The sequence below is a fragment of the Lissotriton helveticus genome, chromosome 3_1, assembly GCF_964261635.1.
Source record: "Lissotriton helveticus chromosome 3_1, aLisHel1.1, whole genome shotgun sequence".
Lineage (NCBI taxonomy): Eukaryota > Metazoa > Chordata > Amphibia > Caudata > Salamandridae > Lissotriton > Lissotriton helveticus.
Window position 1 is genome coordinate 1,855,328,942 of NC_136061.1, and position 23,184 is coordinate 1,855,352,125.

The 23,184-nt window shown below is 43.3% G+C and overlaps 1 protein-coding gene across 1 annotated transcript in view; it reads right to left on the bottom strand.

Moving 5' to 3' along the window:
* The window catches only part of PNPLA2 (patatin like domain 2, triacylglycerol lipase), a 119,810-nt gene extending 113,553 nt beyond the window's left edge, over positions 1 to 6,257 (bottom strand). Inside the window, exon 1 of the mRNA XM_078682800.1 lies at positions 5,479 to 6,257. Within this exon, the coding sequence (XP_078538926.1) occupies positions 5,479 to 5,665 (187 nt within the window). The 5' untranslated portion in view covers positions 5,666 to 6,257. The remainder of the gene's footprint in view (positions 1 to 5,478) is intronic.
* Positions 6,258 to 23,184: the final 16,927 nt, after the last annotated feature.

Below are 23,184 nucleotides of genomic sequence, written 5' to 3' on the forward strand. Positions count from 1 at the left end.
AAAGCACATTTTCCATTTAAGTGGTCACTAAATGTGTACATACCGTTTTATAGATAAAACAATACGACACACAAATGAAATTGGGTTTCCATGAATATTTATCATTTGTGCATCACAAAGTAAAGTGTCTTGATCTGTTCTGATCCTACTAAAATATTTGTTTCTATCACACAGAATTACAAAAAAATGTGGTTCATTTTGCTCTCTTAATTACTGAATGCGTACCGTTCATTTACAGCAGTTTACATTTCATTGTGTGTTAGGAAAAAATTACATCCTGCAGCTTTCCCTTCACGCTGCATGTACCCCAGCAGGATTGTCATAACATTCACTTCACTTTTCTTTATCTGAATGCAAAGTATGAAGTATTTGTAAACCCTAACCCCTGTTACAAATAAGCAGCAGATGCCCGACATGTGACCTCTTTCTTTGAAGCACAGCAAACGTGACACATAAACACAGAATTTAAAGTCATCTTTATTTATTGCCTGGACTTTGGTTATCGACCGAAAACAGCTTTCGCTCACAGTCTGGGAAACACGGATCTAAACCCATGACTTATAGTTTGCCGGCAGCTCCTTAATGCAGATAAACAGATCACTGTGCTTTAAAGAAGGATTGCAACTTATGAACTGGAAGCAAGAGGATTTTCTCAGTATCGAAAACAGTAGACCATTCACCTTTCTAACATAAAATACAAATATGTGATCTGCATGTTACATTATGTACTTTGCAGCCAAAACTGTGCCTGGACAAAACTCACAGAACTGTATTAACCACCAGAGTTTTTTCCACAGCGATTTTAATCCCCTCAAAATTGCTGGCCACAAAAAGATCTCTGCAGCAGGTGTCTTAACCCTGTACGATATTTTAAAATGCAGCCTCTTCGTGACCAATTAAGTAAACCAGAACACATTGAATGTCCCATTTCTCCCTGTTGGCAATTTCATTCCATACATTCTTTTTAAATAAATGTATAAATTGCCTGTCAGACTGATTTTCAAGTTCCACTGATCGTGACACCACCCCCTCTCCTCTGCCACACCTTGATCCCCAATTTATGGGATCATGGAGTACATGTTTTCCAATTACAGCATTGATTGCTATGCCCTTGATGCCATCAGATAGCCTATCAATACTGCCACAAAGTGAACTGTCCTAAGTGGCACCACTAAACCCTCCGATCTGTGAGGAATACAGATGGTCTTGCGGAATACACCAGTGTGTTTCACCTAAAGGGGTGGATAAACCTGTGTACATTACAGGACTGTATGTTCAACCTGACTGTAGCAGCCATTTCTAGGGCTCCAATAATGGGTTGGATGATGGTTGTGGGCGCCCCGCCCCAAAAAAAACCCTAGAAAGCGTGGAGCTAAAAAGGCTAAAACAAAAAGTGCTGATATAAAAACAACAATGGATAGGTTATGTGATCTAGCTTTCAGTCGGTGCTCGCAAACCGAAAAGGTTTCTTAGCACTAGCATATAGAAAGAACACAAACCATAGAAAAGATAAAGGTAAGAGCCAAAACGTTACGTGTCATCCACCTACGCAGGACTCGAAGAGATGGCACAGCATCTTCGTATATTTCACAGGAGCTACTTCTTGAATTGCTATCGGTGCTCTATGTTTTTTCTCTTGACCCATGTGTTTGTATTTGTATTTGTATTTCCATGTGTTTATGAAAGAATGCTTGTCCTACAACAGCGATTCACAGGACCTTCATGTGCCACGTATTTATAAATTATCCAGCAAGGCCAGGAGGAGGACAAAAGAACATGCTCTCGCTCCGGGGGAGGTCTTTTGTTCTTCAGGGAGAAGGTTCTGACCCTTTATTGGGGCCAATCACATTAAAATACATTACATCTGGATGGAAAGAGGGCACACAGCTTCTGTACGGGAAACGGCCATTACAACGAAGCCGTTTCCACGAAATCGATAACCACGCATGCAGTACAACGCATGCGTGGTTACCACGAAAGCCTTTACCACGCATACCTTTACTACGAGGTTTGTAGTAAAGGTATATGTGGTAAAGGTAAAAAGTAAAAAAGGGGGGGTTTGGAGGGGTCTCCCCCCCCCCCCAAAAAAAACTCACCTGAAGTCACGTTGGGTAATGTATTTAATCAGCGTCGTTTAAGAGAAAACGGAAAATAAACTTCCGCTTTCTCTTAACGACATATGACGTCACCACGCATGCGATCGAGGTAAATGTTATGCGTGGTAAACGAATTCCGTTGTAACGCATGCGTGGTAAAGGCATGCGTTGCAACGGAATTCGTTGTAACATCATACATTCCTTCTGTACAGACACCCCATCACGAGAATATGGACCAAGAAAGAAGTGTAAGAACTCTCCCACCTGCTGGATAAAGTGTCCGTGTTTATTTCTATTTTTTTACAGCATGTAGGCTTGTAAGATTTCCGCCTCATGCCAGGGTGTGGGTAAATCTACATACATAATAAAAGAGAAAGATAGTTGCCTCATCTAATAGCTGATGCATGTGGGCTGATCAAAATGTTAACGATGCTTAAAACAACCAATTGTTGAGGTGGGGTTGGCTGACCTTTCTCTGTATAGATTGTAAACACTCTTGTGACACTACTGAATCACTCTCCGCCAGACCAAAAAATACCTGCAACAGCAGGTTGGTAAAAATATCACGAAAGTGAAGTACTCACACAATGGGTCACAGTACGACAGAATGATTGACAACAGACTGAACGCAGAGATGAGCATCCGACAGGGCGCACAGTGGTGGCACTAATTATTACAGGCTTCCATATTATGGGGCCCATCTATTTAACAAGCACTGGTCCTAAGCCCCCCATGAACGAACCCAACAATGGAGAATCCAGAATGAGGAGTACCTACTTCCGTAATGGACGAGTGTGTGTGGCAAACAGGCCCTTGCGAGAGTGGAACAAGTCAAAAGATGGGCAGCATTTTGGGGGGGAAGTGCACTGGGGCATCTGGCAAGTCTTGACGCTCTTCACTAAAGACTAGCCCACAACTTCTGCGCCAAAAATGTATAGCGCCAAGTAAGTAGCAGCATCTTGCTAGGACTTGACCGGTCAAGTCGCCAAATGGTTTTGTACATGCAGATGAAACTGTACTGGTTACACACACTCAGCGTTCACCAGTCAGAGTGAAAAGGGGGCACCATCCCAGCTTATTAAACTGCTCTGAAAGATACGGAAATGTTGTCTACAAAGTACTGTTGGCTAGGATGCCAAGATAAACTGAAATGTCATTGATGCCATGGAACTACTTGGCGTCTTTGAGAACACCCTGATGTACCCCTCTACGACAACCCACCAGACCTGCAGCGCGCATTAAGCTAAAAGGGCGTCACCCCCCCCCCACGTTGTTCATAGCTTTAGCTGGTATCTTCACGGGTACTTGCCCCATGTAAAAAGCTGCATCGAAGACCTTTAATTTTCTTTAAAAAGACAAGTTTGGCGTCTTCTGCTGCTATGGAATGTTTTATTTATTCCGCTTTGAGAATGCACCTTGGTGACCCATCCTCATTTTGTGACAGGCAGATATAAGCACCCCATAAGTTTATTAATCCCAGTACATGCTCCACATCATTAATGGGATTCATATAAATCTAGTTCTCTTTGTGTGTGGGAACACATTCATGTGCTCATTGGGAGATCCTTCCCGAAAATCTTGTTCCTTGTAAGTAATTGTTTATTAAGTGCCTTATGTTGCTTTTAGTAAGAAAATACACCTTTCCAAAAAAGCTTCAGTGTTTTCATTTCTGTGTGTCAGACATGAAGACTGGACACTGGACTCACCTGGTACCATCTTGCAGACATCTGATGCTCGCAGCTCTGGTGGGCACTCTTGAACTCCAGCAATGCTAAATGACTGAGTGGAAAGCATGGCAAAAGCCAATAGATCTGGCATAAGTGCCAGGGCCCTCGTCAGGAGGCCACTGCAGCTTGCACTACCCACTGCCCCCACCAGTGTAGTCAGTACCAGTAACATCACAACTATTGACTATCACACTCGCACAGGTGTAACTATTCCAGGCCCCCAAAGCTATAAGATTGACTTGGGAGGCATGTATTAGTCCTTTTTAATGTATACTGAACTAATAAATAACTGTTGTTCTGCTCATCTCCAAATTACACAAACAGCGCCACCATGTGGCAGGCTGTCACATTGCCGGCGTTGACAAATAAGTGCCAGTATTGAGCACTGCATACCACCGGCTCAAATTAAGCACTGGATCTGACTTTGAAGAAAAAACTGTCAAGTATAAATGCTGTAGGCATGTGTTAGCACATGAAAGGCAAACCTGTTGGCTTTGCTAATGTGTGTTCTCATTCTGGCTCTGACGATGCCTCCGCCTTGCGTGTGTGAAGTGGTAGCCCAACTGCCATGGCTTGATGTTATTCAGCCACACACCTCTAAATACAAGAATATAAAACCCCAAAACCTCCTCAACCCTTCCAGGTACCCCATAAACATATTAAGTGCACTCTGATGTACACAGCCAGACGCTGCCATCACTGCCCCATACAATATAAATAGCTAGTGCTAAATTTTAAGAAGATAGATAGATAGATAGATGTACAGGGGAGCAAAGTTCTTCGGAGGCTCTCACTTTTGTAGAAACCCAAGGTTGGCTGTCTTGATTCCACCTCCTACCCCTTTTTCCCACCTCTCAACACTCTGTCACTGTTTTCCTATCTTTCTCTAACTCATTCCTCTTCTTCTGCTGCCTTTCCATCTCTAATAATAAGCCAGAGTCTGGTGATGAGAAACAAGTCCCTGTCCCACATCCCGCAACCACCAACACAAATTAAGTTCAGGTGGCACCCAAAAGTGCATTCTGCTGTGGTGAATGGAAACTCAGGAGAACAGTTTCCAAGGCACTTGTGTCAGGAACTACCCATTCAGTAACGTGTGGCTCTGGGAGTGCGTCTATGTCCATAAAGTATCATTAAAACAAGTAATAGTTACACCTGTTATTGTCAGCGCTGAAATGGCAGAAGTGCGATGGTCAGCACTATATGCAAACGACTCATTAATAATATGGAAGGTAGAGTTCGTGAAATACACCTACAATCCTTAAGTACCACTAGATCACAGACCGGTTATTCAGAGTTCTTAGAACCGGCAGCAGTGCGGTGTGCAACAATATATGAAAACTCGCGATTATAGAAATTAGGGCTCATAGAGTACGCACAGAACCATTAAGTTCTATTAAACCTACAATAGTAACTGCTAATATTTACACTTAAAAATGGTTGAAGTGCATTGTGAAATTATATATAAAATGTACTTACTATTTTATAGGTAGTAAAGTTCGTGTTGTGCACGTATCATCAGACTGGACAATAGTGACACCTGTTATATGGTCCCCCTAGGAAACCGCGCCTAGAAACTGCATTCATGCGTCATGTATAATAATGTAAAGTCATGACATAAAGTTAAAAGACACATTGAGTAAAGTTAAGCTTACCCAGGCAGGCTCCGCTGACAAGGGCGGTGGCGGTCAGTGCGCCGGCTGATGCCCCGTAGATGTTCTTGGCATTGCCCACCAGGAAGGGGGCATGCTCTTGCAGGCAGCTGGCTACCCCTATGTGGTAAATACCCAGGAAGCCGCAGCCGGCGAAGGAAATGTTCCAGGTTGAGTCAAGCGGGAACATCTCCCCACACTCACAAACAGGAGGAGAATCGCTCGGTGAGGAGGACCCAGTCTGTGAGGCCGAATACACAATTATTTATCGGGAAAGCAAGAAGCAAGAGTCAGCAGGGTCAGGGAATGTCTGGCGTGCGCTGATCACAGGCTCGGCACCTGCAGGCTTGACTATGAATACGCGGAGTGAAATCGACCAGTCTCTCAAAATGAAATAGATCAGCTGGTTTTGGAAAAAATGATCAGCTCCTCTTGAGACAGCGGTGGGTTTCTTGGCGCTGTGTTTCCTTTCTGACTTCACGTGCTGAGGTAGCCTCCTGAATGGCACTTGCTTCCACAGCTGTCCTGGTCCGCTCCTCTCGTGTACTGTCGGATTCTCCCGCCCCTGCTCGACCTGGGAGTTTTATTGCTGAGAGAGATATTGAAATTCCTGCAGCACCCTGCCCTTTCCTTCCTCTTTCTCCGCCTCCTCGCCCTCTGTCGGCCTGTGCTGTGGGTGTGGTTCGGGGGCGCTCTCCTGGGCTGGGTCAGCTGTTCTGTGAGGTGCAAGGGGCCCCCCTTAACACGGCTCCCTCAGACCCTTTACCCCCAATCCTTTCTCTGGGGCTGAAGGGGGAGATTGAGTTGATAAGCTCTTCGGCGGACCAATAGCAGCGCTGCTATGGACTACACCTCCAAACTGCGTCATAGGGCGGAGCCACGCAGGGCCGCAGGGAGCGTGGCTTGTCAACATCCTTCCGGGGAGAGCGCGCGGCCGCGCGCGGTGTGAGAGGAGGGGGCAGCGCGCGAGCCCACCCGGCCCTGACTCCCAACCCAGCTCCCCATATTAGAATATTAGCAAACTGTAGCACCTCGCAGTCCTCCTTGTAGCTGTGTTGTGGTACGAAAATAATTAGAACTTGATCGACAGCTACCATAGAAATTGAGACCCATAGCTGTCACTCTCAATATAGATCAGAATAATGCACGCGTTTCATCACGAAACTACTTTAACTCGCCCACGTGAAAAATACGGTTGACACGCAACGAGGACACAAGGAATTTGGGCAGGAAAAGTAGAAGTGCGCCGTTCGAGGCAGCAAACAAAACTTGTTAAACCACCACCACGACCCAATATCACATGTGGGTCAATGCGCCTGCTGTAGAGTTGTGTGCATCCATAATACGGCGTGTTTCGTTTATGGTTTTATTGTTAATTCGGACTTGCAGAGAGAACTAGCTACCATTAGAATGGCTACGCAGTGCCCTATAATTTAATTCAGAGATATGTTAGATTCGTTTTTTCATATTTCTGTGTAAAAAAAGCACCATATAGGTGGATAACCGCTTGGTTACCATGTGGAGCTTCTGAGCTATTAACAGTAGAGAATAAAAAATGCTGCACTACACAGATTTTATTGTCTTTGCCCATAAGAGGGCGGTGTACTCCACTCAGACACAGTTTGGAACGCAGACTTTCATTCTCGGAGAATTGAAGGGCAGTCCTAATTATATTAAAGACACAGAAGCGAATATCATGCTTTCTCAACGTGCTTCGTTTATTATAGCAGCCACAAATATCAGAAAACTAAATTTCCCGGAAAACCCTGGCCACACAAACAACAGGTTGAGGAAAATTGAAATCACCAATCAATCACGAGCTTAGTCCATGTATAACAGTCACCATGAAATCGATTCTTTTCTTTACGTGAAGACAAATTAAAGTCAATGAATGAATGAAATAGAAGAACACAATTAAACGAAACCCAACAGATACAGCAGAACAACTTCTTTCGAACCCATAAAAAACTCGCCAGGATATCCATAAGCCTTGGCGCATGAGTTTCATACATGTCCTGTTTAGATTAAGCCTTACAAAGAATCTGGAGTTGTAGCAATTGAAGCTAAAAGAATGAAGAACTTCTGTACTACACAAAATGAAATGGAAGGGAAAAAACATCTGAAAAGATAGACACGGGGAGGGAGATAATAGTCACCCCAGTGTCTTTAATAAAGTCAGAGCTTTCCTTCACTCTTCTGGCAAGGAAAATCTGTATTTTATTGCAAGGCCAGAGGTTCATATTATGCTTGTTAAAAGCTCATTCACTGCTGCCAAATAGACATGATCCAGTAGTTAGCGATAACATCCTGAATTGCGATACTCTGGACAAATCACTGATCTAAGATTCTTCTACACATACATTATCGCCCCCTCCCAGGACCTCCTGCAACTATCACCAAATCCAGAATAGACCTAAAAAGAGACATTAAGGCAGCAAAAATAGCGTTCCAAGAACAACTCTGGGCCAAACTCCACCATTCCACCAAACAAAAGGACTCTAGGCTTTTCTGGGAAATAATCAACCAGATAGCGAACGGCAAGAACCGGCATTACAACTCTGACATCATGGAGGACTCCTGGAGAGTCCACATCGATTACTTATACAATGATATGTCAACAGTCTGTCCGGCAACTCGTGGTTCCGAACCAGGCATGAAGTCAACTGTAGCAGGCAGCGTCAAAATCACCCCCAACCCTGAAGCATCCGAATATTCTCTGCAAATCTGTAAGGAGCAAGTTCTAAAAATCACTAAAACACTGAGACCCGAGGGAGCACCAGGACAACAACGGGTTGCCAAACGGCCTGTTCTGGCACAATTCTTCATTCTGGTCCGAACTCCACACGCCAATTTTCTCTTCTATCCTTGCATCCTGTACCATCCTAGACTCCTGGAGGGGCAGTATTTTAAACCCAATATATAAGTTGGGTGCCCGTTCCGACCCCTCCAACTACCGTCTGTTAGCCTTAATCGATGTGGAGGCAAAAATGTATGCATCAAACTTGTTGGCAGACTTGGAGGACTGGGTCAGAAGAAGCAACCTCATTCCCTACACCCAAACAGGATTCAGGGCAGGGATGGGCACACTTAAGAACATCTCCGCGGTCACCCTGCCAGCCAACCAAGCTCTTGCAAAATCCAGGCCTTTGTACGCATGCTTCATAGACCTTAAAGCAGCCTTCGACAAAGTCCCGAGAGCCAAGCTATGGGTAAAAATGAACAACTGGGGTGTCCCAACCAAACTCTTGGACGCCATAATCAATTTGTACTCCCAGACGTGGGTTCAGGTCAGGAAAGGTGACTGGCACAGCATAACCAAAAAGTACAAACCCTTAATGGGTTAAAACAAGGGTGTGTGCTGGCACCCTGCCTCTTTAACATCTACATTGCCGACCTTGACAAACAACTACGGTCAATTCAATCTGACCCCCCTAAACTGGGCAACGTCCCCACACCCAGTCTACAATATGCGGATGACATTGTGCTCCTTGCACAAACACCTGTAGGTCTACAGCGACTCATCACCAAACTAGGAGCTTACACCACCATGGCCAAATTAACCATCAACCACCAAAAAACAAAAGTGATGTGTTTTGCCAGACGAGTTAAAACAAAGGCACACCGCAAATTCATCTGGTACCTGGATGGGCAACCTTTGTCCCCGGTAGACTCATACAAATATCTAGGTTTCCAAATAGACCGTAACCTCAACTTCAAATTACAATTGGGACAAGGCCGTACCAGAGCTAAACAACTGCAGTTTGCCTTCAGGGTTTTAAAGAAAAAACTCACAGGGTGTTCTACAGGCCATTTGCTTATAGTCATTTCAGCAAAATTCCTACCCTTGATCTCGTACGACTCGGAAATCCTAAACCTGAAAGACGCCATCTCCCTAAACTCTGCACAATCAACCTTCTTTAAGGACTTGTTCTCAATCCCCCAACATATTTCACAATCCCAAATTCGTCTCGAGCATGGTCTAAGAAACCAGACCCCTGACAGACAAGGGGCATTAGCCAAATACCACTGGAAAATGAGGGATGCAGAGGACAACACCCTTGCGCATCACTGCGGGGAGGAAATCGAAACCCAAGCCAGGCTAAGTAACTGACCACAGTATGGGTACTGTTGTAACCAGTGTAGGAAATCTGCCTTTTCTGCGTGGTCAATGCCAATTTTTTGCCTTTTGCTGGCTTTAGAACTCTGCACTTTGCCCCTGCTAACTAGGAGTAAAAGTGTATGTGCTCCTCCTTTAAACAGGGCCAAGTTGGCTTATTCTTAATTGGCACATCTAACTTGGCTATATGTCCCTAGTATAGGTTTAGAACGTGCACCCAGAGCCTGGAAGTCAAATGGCATTAGTGAATTGCAGCACCTACTACGCCATCCCCTTCAGTAGCAGGACACACATGATTTCAAGCCTACCCAGTGTAGCCTGACTACTGAAGCGTAAACCCTACAGTATGACCTGTCAAAATAACCCTTTTTTAACAGAAGAAAACCTTATTTTTAAATATTAATAGGTCACCCCAATTTAGACCTTTCAGCCTACTAGGTAAAGTGCTTGGTATTTAAATGTGGGACATGTAGAAAATGAACATAACCGTAATCCTACAGTGACAGGGCCCAAAACGCTATTTTCACTGTGGCAGGCCTAACTGTCCTATGTAGAAAAATAAATGAAATTAAATGAAAAGGGCATTTATAGAGCGCATGGCTACCCTGGGGCCTCCCAGCCCTAGGCTACCTACTGATCCAATGGACAGAACAAGAAATTGCTTTAGGGGAATAAGAAGGTTTTTAACTGTTTCCTAAAGGAACAGTGACTGGATTCGTTCTGGAGGTGAAGAGGCAGTGCGTTCCAAAGTCTGCCTGCATTCAAGGAGAAAAGTCTGCCGCCTCTTCTAGAACGTTTTATTCTGGGGGTTGCGATGAGACAAAGGTCGCCCGAGCACAGCTTTCTCCTAGATTTGTGAGGCTGAACTATGGCTGAGATCAGGGGCGGGCCTAGCCCCTGAAGCGATTTATGAACAATGCAAAGAGATTTAAAGCTAATAGCGGGTTTTGCGGAGGACAGATGTGGGGTTCCCGTCAACAGTCTAGCTGCGTAGTTCTGGATAACCTGCAATCTATTGATTACCGAGGTGGGAGATCCCAGGTAGAGCGCATTGCCATAGTCCAGTCTGGAGACCAGAATAGACTGGACCGTGGTTTTCTTGACTTGGGGAGGAAGCAGGGGGAGCACTTTCCTTGCTATTCTGATCAAGCCAAAGCAGGTTGCCACTGTCTTGCTGGATTGCACTTGGAACGTCAAGTTATAATCCATCCAGATGCCCCGTCTCTTTATTTCAGGCTTAGGGGTTGGAACTGGACCCATACATGCTGGCCAGATGGTTCTAAGTGCAGAGTTATCAAAGTTGCCAAAGGTCATGACCTCAGTCTTTCCTCCGTTTAGTTTCAGATGGGAGGAACCCATCCAGTTTACCACTTCTGTAAGACAGGCTTTCAAGGTCGTGAAATATGGTGTGGATTGGTTTAGGGCTACGACCAGTTGGTGTCGTTGGTGTAAGTGACCATATGGATCTCAAAAGGGGCCACAATAGATGCCAAGGGGACCATATACACGTTGAAAAGTGTGGGGCTCAGCGACGAACCCTGAGGAACGCCGCACTGGAGGAGCCGAGGTTTGAAACTCATGCCTTCTTCAAAGACCTGGAACGTACGACCTTCCAAAAAGGAGCGCAGCCAGCTCAGGGCAGCACCAGATACTCCCAGCTTGCCGAGGCGGTGAATCAAGACCTGGTGATTCACTGTGTCGAAGGCTGCTCTCAGATCTAATAGGATGATGGCTGCCGCGCCTCCGGCATCTAACAATTTCCAGTTTTCCTCCACAACCCCCAGCAAAGCAGTCTCTGTGTTCTGTCTAGGCCGGAAGCCAGTCTGGGAGGGGTGGAGCAGGTTGGAGGTTTCCAGGAACTCAGAGAGGGCGTGGTTTACATATTTCTTAGTGTTTTTAGATATTACCGGTAGAAGGGAGATAGGGTTGTAGTTGCCCAAATCTGCGGGATCGATGTGTGGTTTCTTGAGAAGGGTTTTAACCATTGCTTCCTTCCAGAGTGGAGGGACTACTGATAGAGCGCGAAGGTCACCCGACTATAATTTTTACCATATGCACATTTGGGCCCATAAATTTCAATTTACCATATTTTATTAATCGGGTAACCTACACTCTACTACCAGTAACCCAGTTCATTCCTATTTATTTCCAATGTACCCGACTTACCAATCCACGTCACGGGTACCTATGATCACAATGGATCAGGGAGCTAGCTGAAAAAGATAAGCAGTCAAAATATACCAAAACATTTATAATTTGCACTCATGTAATAACCAGAGACACGGGAAGTTTTGAAAACCTTTATCTAATCTTCTTCAGTGTTTGAAAGTAAAAGATTTACAGCAAGCAAACTATCAATAATCAGAATCATAAAAAGTGTATATCCATGTAGGAACAAAATAAGGCCAACCATTTAGAGGTCTAAAGGGAAGGTAAGAACAAGGAGCATACTGAAAATTAACGTATAGGAATCAGACTGGAAATGATGTTTCCTAAAGGATGGGTAAGAAGAAGGAACATAAATCTAAAATGACGATATTGAATTTACCATGAGTTAAAGGAAAGGAAAAATAGGAACACGCTAATAATTCAGAATGACCTCTTTAGTTCAGTGAAAGGGTGGGTAAAGAGAAGGAACATCTATTTATTCAGAGACAGTATTTTATTCAACTATAAGGTAGGAGAAAAAATGGAACATGCTAATAAAGGCACTTTCACGACTTCCGTATTTTATCAAAAGGGAAGGTAAGGAAAAAAGGAACATATGCAATTACGGTTTTTTGCAAGGTTTCAGTAAAGGGTAAAGAGAAAAAGGACGCAAGTGTGTTTCCCTCACAGATTTATATTTACCTAGAACGGTGTGGAGACCAACCCTGGCCACGGGTCAGTCAAGGACAGAGGAAACCCACAGGAAGACAGTCGCCAGTAGGCCAGCAGGTGCAGAATGGAACCCCAGGACAGGAAAACCAGATTAGGATCAGGACAGGACCATCAAAGTTGAGACCAGTACCCGCAGTTTCAGTTGCAATGCCTGCGCTACACCCTCTCTGCAGTTATCAGTCAAAACCCTGATTGGGTTCTCGAATTCCCCAGCAAAGTGCTTCGCCAGCACTTAAGGTTCTCAAAACCCCGACAGGGTCTATGAGTCAGTCTGACAGAGTGCTCTGCAGCACCTCTGTTTCTCGATCAGCTATTGAGTGCATTGGGTCAGTGACAGGTCAGCTATTCGGACAAGTCGGACAATTTCTCTAGCTAAACCTAGGCTAGTTATACTGTTTGCGGGTCAGTGTACCACCCCCCAAATGTTGCGAGTGTAAGAATCCCCAATTTCGATTGGTCAAAAGAAAGGACAGGTCATCACACCAACTAGGATTTGACTTTCTCAAGCCCATGATTTACATTCTCTGGGACCGCCCATCGAATTTGGGGTTCCCATGACATGTGCTTTACACATAACAATGGTGCATACAATATTTATATACAATTGTTACAAATGCAGTACAGTTCAGCTTCGTCTTGCTGGGTCACAGGTCGGTTCCCAGGAGCATCTTGGCCGTGGCTGCCAGCTGGCTGGGTCCCATTACTACAATTCCCACCATTCCCTCTGCCATGGTGACTTGCACAATAGGGACTTCTAGGATGGAGTAGTAAGCACCTCCCAGGCCCAAAAGATACGATACATGAAAAGTAAAGGAAAACAATTTAGAATACAGAAATAAATGATTACACTGTATACCAGGAATCCCTATATTTTACTCCCATTACTTTATAATAACTATAGCATTAGAATTAATGCAAAACAAACAGCATAGCAAAAGCGCAGCTGCAAGCTTCAGACATGTGAGAACATAAAGCAGCCATCTTATTGCTAATGCGCAAGTGCAACAGATTCCCACCAGAACTGCGAGTACGTCACATCACATGGGTATGACCGACGCATGCGCAGAAGAAATTCCCGCGTAGCAGCAGCCATTTTAGTGTCAAGCGTTTTTAGGATTAGTAAACACATAAGCAAGCTTCGCTGGGACATCCCAAATGTCAGAATAAAGGGAAAATTAGTAAGACAAACAGGTTGATTTAGTTCATTAAGGTTATTCGAGGTTCTTGAATTCAAGCAAGGCGCTGTACGTGCGAATCCTTGCTCCATCAATCCCCTCTTTGATGATATTTTATATCATCACAAATTAATGGAACCAGATGCCAACTTTTCACATTTTTCACAGTTCAATCTCTTCAAACATTCGGTTCAGCTTTTCTTTAGTCTCTTTATTAGGGTGAGAATTTTTCACCCTTTTATAAATCTGATTATTTAATTCTTCTAATTCAAGTTCATCGACATTTCATTTCACTCCTCTCTTGTTCACAGTGTAGTTCTTTTGGTGTTTTCGACATTTGCAACAGATTATTATGATGAATACTGCTATACCTATCCCCACAATTGGCATCAGTACTTTACTCAAAAGACTTTTTCCTAGGTTAGAAAACCAATGACCTACAGCAGAGAGACCATCAGTAAGTCTCTTCCATGCAGTGTCAACCTCAAGTGGTTTGAGCTCTTTTTCCAAATTTGTAATGTTCCTCACATACCCTTTGATTGCCACACTTTTGTCAGGTATGTAAGTGCAGCAATGTTGCGCTTTCAACATTCTGCAGACTCCGCCCTCTTTTGCCAATAATGTGTCAAGAGCAAGTCGATTCTGTAAAACCATTGATCTGACCGCAACCAATTCGGTATTGACCATCAGGAAACCTCCAGCAGTGTCAGTAGATAACCTATCCACCACTGTTGACAATTTGAAAATTCTGTGTGTATTCAGAGCCACTCCCACTGTAGGTATCATTGCACTAAATATATCGCCTACTATTTCACCAACACTTTCTCTTTTGGTGCGTACTAATTCATTAGTTTTTTCAGTGCTTCCAGTGATTTTCCCCACATGGTATATCTTTGGGAAGACAATACCAAAGTAACAGCTCCCGTACCAATGGTCGGTCAATTTGAAATAAGCCTTGTTCCCACATATAAAATAAATTCCGGGAAACACAGGCTCTGACCCATCTTTGAAACCCCAACCCCCAATTACCTTGTAATTATGTTCGCATTCACTGGAACCAATGAATATGTTATTATAATAACTATTCATTTCTCTACGAAGACAAAGTTTCCCTTTCTTTTCGAAATCCAGGAACATGGCAGCGTGAGCTCCACCAATAGAGGTGCTCCCTATACTCTCTGCCCATTTAGGAATTTTCTGATTCTTGTCTTTGGCTTTCTTTTGGAAACTTTCTCTTCTTTTCTCTACCATGTTCAGAAACTCTTTCTCCTTTTCGTGTAACGAACAGGTCAAGTTATCTTTGTGTGCGTCATCTATATTTATTTTACCTACAGTTAGAAAATAATCACTCATGTATTTAGCTACATCTCTAGTTGTATGTACAGGGTTCAGGTTTCTTCGAACAGGAAGTTCAGAAAAGGTCACATCAAGGTTTGAGTAATAATACTGCAAAGGTCCTCTTCTATAAAATAGACTAGCTAGAATACTACAGGAGATTCCATAGGTTAAGGGCAAGTGGTGGTAAGTCACACCTTCAGCTACTGAAGTGGGTAGCTTCATGCAGACATAACAATCATCTATTTCCATAGCTTCTACATAATGTACTAACAGGTTTGCGAAAACATTTAAATGAGTTTTGTTCTTGATTTTGTTAAAGTGTAATCCTTCCTCATCTGGTGCTTCTAAGTCTAACTTTGTTTGTTTCAGGCTAAGTGGTTTGTCTAGTGCGTCTACTCTTTGTGGTGTACTTCTAGTGTGTGATTCTACAGTGTCGTCAGGTAGATTATTATTTGGGTACAGACTTGGGTTTTTACTCATCATAGAAGGAATAGTTATTGTTAGTCCTATCCAAAGTATTAGTACTATTGCTACACTACATAAACATACTTGGCAGCATGTTTTTAAACAACCTCGTCTCGGTCTCCCATTCACAGAAAAATCAGACATTTTGGCTCACAAGAAGCTTTAACCCCTCTTTGTAACTTTGCACAGCTTGCTTACTCGAGTAACTTCTCAGGTGGGTTTCGCTTCTTCTTTGGCTTGATCAGTAATCAATTCTTCATCACTTTCGTCACTTATTTCCAGATTCTCAAATTCCTCCAATACAAAGTAAGTCCACTCAGGACTCGGGTATTTGTTGTTAAGTTTCTTTATACGAGCACTTCTTCTCTTAGATTTTACTACGGCTGGGTCAGTTTGACTCGAGACCTCATTTATCTGTTCAGGCTCTTCGTTTATTGTCTTTAGACGCAATCTCAGTCTGTTCACAAATCTAGGTACTGAGTCACCTTTTCTAAGTCTTTTAACTGGCACTGTGTCTTGGCCTTCTTCAAACACTCTTTTGTTTTCGTTCAGTTGTGGCACATTGGGATCAAGTTCGTCTTCTGTATCGTTCCCTAACTGACTAGGTCCAGGTCTTTCATCAGTTTCTTCTGCCTGGTCCCTAAACAGGTCTTGTTCAGGTGTATGCAGATTTTGGCTTTGATCTGTTTCGATTTCTTCTTCCTGCACACAATTGTCTAGTCCTATCTGTTCCTGTTCAAGCTCTTCGAACTCTTGACTTTCTTCCGCTTGAACTTCCGCCGTAATTTCTATCTGTCCCTCTTCTGGCGCAGGTGTTCTTGGTGGAGTGTCAATTACCTGTTCTTTCCCTATCTGGTCCTCCTCAGAATCAGATTTGACTTGGATTTCGATGATCTGAGTACCTTCTTCTATACCTGTCTCGTCCTCACTATCCCACTGTCTATCTAAATAGATTTGTCTTCTGATTTGTATAGGGTCGATAGTCAGGTCGATTATTGGGACCCAATCATCTTGACTGGAGCTCGGTTTTTCTTCTTCAGCTACTTTAGGACCGATATCTTGGGACCCCTCAGCCGGGCAACCTTCAGCTTCAGTTTTTTCAGGTTCAGTCACTTTCTTCGTATGGCTGGCATGGATCCAGCGAGGTACTCCTGCACACTTCACAGCGGTGATGGTTACTAAGGTCACCTGTCGTGGCTTTCCCCACCTCGGTGCAAGGCAACTTTTCCGAGTATGTTTCTTTATTACGACCCAGTCACCTGGATTCAGGTCATGTGCTGGAGTCGTCGGCCTGGTGACGGCGTCTCCCCCAACCTGGTGAGAGATAGAACGCACTTGGTCAGCCAGTTCTTTACAGTACTCTAGTACCAAATCACCAGATATGCTTATCAGTTTGTATCCTGGCACCCATGCTTGCCGCATTTCTCTTCCCATCGTGGGAACTCAAGCTCGTGTTCCGATCTGGAATACTTCTGAGTCCCATCAACACAAGTGGCAGAGCATCTGGCCATTCCAATTGAGTGTATTCACACATCTTTCCCAATCTTGCTTTAATTGTGCCATTCAATTGTTCTACCACTCCAGACGCCTCTGGTCGATATGCACAGTGCAGTTTTTGCGTGATTTTAAATGCTTCACAGATCTGTTTTAATATTTCATTCTGGAAATGACTTCCTCTGTCTGATTCAATCGTGACTGGGAATCCGTACCTAGGTATTAGTTCCCTAAGTAATAGTTTGGCTACTGTAATGCTGTCATTTCTATGTGCAGGGTAAGCTTCCACCCATTTTGAAAACAGGCAGACAATGACAAGTAGGTATTTCGTTCCTCGACAAGGGGGCAACTGAATGAAGTCAAGTTGTAATCTAATAAAAGGGCCCTCTGCCTTTCCAATTTTTCCTGGTAACACTACAGTTTTCTTTCCAGGGTTAAATTGTTGACAAACCAGGCACCTCTGGCAGAGTGCTTCTGCTATGTTTCTGAATTTCGAATTGAACCATGTCTGACGAAACATTCGTATCATGGTGTCTCTTCCTAAATGTGTGTCTCCATGTATCAACCTAGCCATAGGAGCAAGCAGACAGTCTGGCAATACAGGCATACCATCCAAGTAAACAATGACACCATCGTCCACCCTCCTCTGGCAACCAACGTTTTTCCATCTTCCTGTAAGTCCCTCACTTCCTCCCAGGTATTCACTCCCTCTAGCATAAAAAGTTGGCAGCTGTTTCCATTTCCCCCAACCTTTATATTGATTGCTATTCGGTATCTTGCACAATGTTGGGCTAACTGGTCAGCATATCGATTACCTGCTGTCACTTTGTCATCGCCAGATTTGTGAGCAGCACACTTGACCACAGCCAACTCATTTGGTAACTGGATTGACTCCAGTAAATCCTGTACATATTTTCCATTTCTAATAGGGGTGCCCGAAGAAGTCAGGAACTCCCTTTGCATCCATAACTGGCCAAAATCATGCACAACCCCATAACCATATTGGCTATCAGTATATATGGTTATCTTCGAGTTCCTCCCAAATTTGCAGGCTTTTGTCAATGCAACCAATTCAGCTATTTGTGCAGACTTGACTCCATGTAAATAGGATGCTTCCACTGGACCTCCTAGAGTGCACACTGAGTAGGCAGCACTTAGGCCACCTTCCTCATGTCTCATGCATGAGCCGTCTACAAACAGCTCATAATCTTTGTCAATTAAAGGGTTTTCTTTTATGTCTGGGCGTGGTTTTGTACTAAATTCAGTCAAATCAATGCAGTCATGTTCAATTTCCTCCCTCAATTCTGCGGCGAATGAGCTGGGCAGTAAGGTAGCTGGATTTAGAATATTACATCTAGCAATTGTTACATTTCCTGCACCTACAAGGATTCTCTCATACTTAGTCAGCCGACTTGGTGTGAGATATTGAGTCTTTGTTCTTGTCAGTAGAATTACAACAGAAAGTGGAACATACACAGTTACCGGATGTCCCATAACAATGGACTCACTCTGTTCAAGACTCGTGCAGGTTGCAGCTACAGCTTTCAAGCATCCAGGTAATCCAGCTGCTACTGGGTCCAATGTGGAAGAAAAGTATGCCACTGGACATCTGGTCAAACCATGAATTTGGGTCAGGACTGAAAGTGCACAATTATCTCGTGTGTCACAGAACAGTGCAAAATCTTTTGAATAGTCAGGCATTCCCAATGCAGGAGCAGTACACAGACACTCTCCCAGTTTTACAAAAGCAGTCTTGCTTTCGTCATCCCATTCCACTGGATCTTTTGCTCCTTTCTTTGTCCTTTTTATCAATGGTCTTGCTAGGACTGCAAATCCCACAATCCACTGCCTACAGTATCTACAACTCCTAGAAACATTCTGATTTCTTTCTGGGTATTTGCAATTCCATGTTTCGAATTATCCTAATTCTTTCTGTGGTAACTTTCCTGATACCTCTCTCTATCTGGTGCCCCAGATATTTCACAGATGAGGTACAGAATTGCAGCTTTTCTGGTGGTACTTTATGTCCACCTTCAACTAAATGGTTCAGTAAGGCAATTGTGTCAGTAACACAGTCTCTCCTGCTTTTAGACGCCACCAAGAGGTCGTCTAAAAGCACCAGGACTAATTTTCCGGGCAATACTAGGGTTTCAAGGCATTTTCTCAGAATCTGATTAAAGATTGAAGGGCATTCCGTGTACCCTTGAGGGACACGATTCCAGACGTAGACATGGCTGTCGAACTCAAATGAGAAAAGAAATTTGCTGTCTGGATGCAAGGGAATCGAAAAGAATGCATGACATAGGTCAATGACGGTAAACCATCCAGCATTCCATGGTATTTGGTATAGAATCACTGCAGGGTTTGGCACGACAGTACAGCAAGGAACAACAATTTTATTAACCATGCGCAGGTCCTGTACTACCCTGTACTTACCGCTCGGTTTCTTTATGCCAATTATCGGTGAGTTACAAGGACTGCTCAACACTTCTTGCAAAATTCCTGTTTCTAGCAATATTTTTATTTCAATGGCAACTCCTGCTTTCACTTCTGCACTCATTTTATACTGTTTGGTATTTGGGTAGACTGCATCTTCTTTTATGGCTATTTTAATCGGGTCAACATTTTCCATTAATCCTACATCCTTTCCAGTAAAATCCCATACTTCTGGTTTCACTGTCTCCTGGAGTTCTTCAGGTAAGTCTTGTATTGTCAGTCTTTTAATTTCTGAGTCAAGTCTTGCTAACATTAATTTGTAAATCCATCTTCATCTGGGGTCTGGATTTCGACGCCATTTGGTGTGCAAAAGATAGTGCAGTTCATTTTACACAACAAATCTCGTCCTAGAAGGTTTACAGGACTGGAATCACAAACAATAAATCTATGCCAGTCAGTCAAGAGGTCTTTATTCGATTTACATCATAAAAGACATTCACATACACATAAAAATAGCATTTTGCATATAAGATAATAAATACTTTACAATTTAAAATCATGATAAGAAAGTATTAAATTTAAAGTCAATAATAGACGAAAAGACCCCTTGCTACATAGAACATCTTGCTTTAAAAAATCTATGCATTTCTTTAAAATTTCCAATTTTAATCTCCATGGGTTCTGTAACTGGGGTACTAATTAACTGATTAGAAACGCCCACTACTTGGATCGCTTCTCCCGAGAGGGGTAGGTTTGGAACGTCTGCTGTTCTCACAGTAGAACGGGTAGCACCAGTGTCCAACAGAAAGGTGACGTCATTTCCTTCAACCTTTCCTTCAATGTATGGCCCTGACTGGTCCACCGGCAAGGAGGTGCCAAGCACGCACTCCTCGTCCTCCCCCCTCAGGCACCGTCAGTAGGTGTCATCACAGAGAAATGTGTCATTCAACAGAAATTGTGAAGTCGCTGCACTTCTATCCTTCCTTCCTTCCCAACCATCAGTGTCTTCACTATGTTGTGCTTTGCTCCTATAATTTGACCTAGGTGCACGAGGCAACTGATTCTGTTTTACCTGCTGCTGGGTCTTCCGTGGAGTTTCATTCTGCGTCTGTGGATTTAAATCATTAATTTGTACATTACCATTCTGCACCGCCTTACACTCGTCTCTCCAGTGACCTATCTTTCCGCACCAGTGACAGGGGAACTTCTTCTTTGCCTCCTCTCGGCTCATTTTTGCTCTGGGCTTTCCCCCACCCCCGGGGCCTTGAGTCTGATTATTAGTCATTTTACTTAACTGTTGTTCCTGGTGTTCTGCTAATTTTACCTGTGCCCACATGACCTTTTCCTTTAACTCTTTCCGTTTATCTGCCAGCTCATCCTCGCAATATTTAGCATACTTCAGGACTACATCAATTGGTTTAGACTGCCAGCAAATTTTATTGTCTTTGAGCCACTGTGAGATCTCAGGCCTTAACCCTAGCACAAATCGATAAATGAAGTGGGTCATGTCTTTCATCTCAATGTTATCCAGTCCGCTGTACGTTTTGAACACCTGTAACACTCGTTCATAATAGGAATGCACAGTTTCATCTTGATTCTGGGTAGTTCTATCTATTCGGGTCCAATCAGTTTCTTTTGCAGGCACCTTTCCTTTTAGATACAACATTACCTGGTTGTACTTCTTCATGACATCCCCTGAAGGAGCCCCTGCCTTCGGGTCTCTAGGGAATTCTTCACTAGGCCAATCAACAGCAATTTTACATTCTGTCCACAGATCTACAGGAACTACAATGTCAAAGAAACCATCTAGATCTTTCAGGAGACATTTCTGAACTTTCACAAATCTCTCGACCTGTCTGTACCAATCTACAGGTTTTCTCGTAATTTTGGGAAGTCATTTGTAAAGGACACAATATCCTGTCGGGACCATGGAACATGTACATATCCTCCACCTGGTACTCCTCGCATAGGATATAATTTTTCTGCCTTGTCTGCTTCTTTTAAGACATACTCAGAAGCCATTTGTTTGGATCTAATTTCCTCTTTTTTTCTTTGCCCATCTGGCCTTCCATTTTTCTAATTCCCCCCATTTTTGTAACAGGTTTAACAATTCTCTGATCTGTACCTTTTTCCCTGACACATTCATGTTTTCCAAATCTTTGTCTGAGAATTCTGCTCTGTAGGGTTTTTGCAACACTTTAGATTCACCAATATCTATTCCCATACTAGCCTCAGTGTCCATTAATTTCTCATGGAACACTCGGGTATTACGGGTGATACTTTTGCAAATGAATAACAATTCCTCTTCACTAAGGGTGTTCAGTCTGTCCAAACCCACATTTCCAGCCATCAGTTCCTCCAATTCTATTCTCAGTTTGTATATATCCAATGGTTTTTGGTGAGGATTTGGTTTCTCTAATTCTCGGGTCCATCTTTCGATTTCTTCAGGAGTCACTACCGTGGCACTTCTAGTACCCGAAGATGACTCAATCTGCACTTCTCTCGAAGTGAAAGGAGTGTTCTTTCTCTGTGAACTTCCTTCTGGTTCCCTTATCGGTAAATCCATCAAGGAAATCACAGATTCGCATTCCCTTGCCTGATCATCTACTATTAAGGGCTCTTTTCTTGGCTGTTCTACAGATGGGGTTATAATTGGAGTTTTCGGACTACTTTGCTTATCCCCGTACAAAGGAACAACTGGTCCAATAGTTACTGGAATCGTCAGAGCTTCAGGACTTGTATTCAGTTGGGAGATTTTCTGAATTAATTCTGTTCTTTGTTTAACTAAAGCCTCTCGCTCTTTATCCTGCAGTACCCTTTCCATGGAGGTTTCATGTACTATTTGCGGAACTAACGGAGGGCTAAAACACGGGGCAGTCGAGTGTGTCATACTAGGTCCCTCACCATAATTAGGTTTCAGGAATGGGTTTCCCGTACTTAGGGATCTTGATTCCTCCTGATAAGGAGGCCTCAGTCATGTATCTCTCCCACTTAAGGATCTTGGTCCTTCATTATAGGGTGGTGGATTCTTCATTAATAAATCCTCCAGATAATCATCGTCTGAATCACCACTGGTCATTAAATGCTTTGTTTTCTCTGTCCTTTTTCCTCCCATGGGCTCGTCTACTGTTATTACAGGATATAGTCCTTCTACCATCATGTTCTGTCTCCATTCTTTCATTCTTTTTTCTCGGATCTCTCTATTTACTTTCGGGTAATATTTTGTCAACCCTTTGTCATTTCTGGGTCTGTCTCGCTCAAAAGCTTCTATTTCCCATTCTTCTAAGGCCTCATACTACGTTAGTCTAGGTCTGAGATGTAAATCATTCATTCGGGTTCTCAAATTGAACAGTATCCTGCCATTAAAGGTACCTTCTAACGGAAATGCCAAAATTCCATCATCTTTAGTATATTCCACCCAATTTTCCGACCATACACAAGCATGGTAGCCTCTGTCGAACATCATAAATGATGCGGGAGTATTAGGTGGTGGAATGATAACTCCTTCTCTAGTTTTGATAGGCTTGTCTTTCTTGAAATAATTCTTTACTTTGTCTACTAGGGTCATCTTTCTCTTGCTCCCATACATAATGTCGTATCTAGCTGTTCTCCACTGATCTTTCACAAACCCTTGATATCTAGGATCCGGTCGGAACTCTGGATGATTCAAATACCACATATACCTTTTTCGCAAATTACTTCTGTTTACAAAAATCTCTTCCAATACAAATGCGTCTTTTAATTTTCAGCAACCAATCAAATGCGCGGTTTCAAAATAATTTCAACCAATATGTGCGCGGCGTT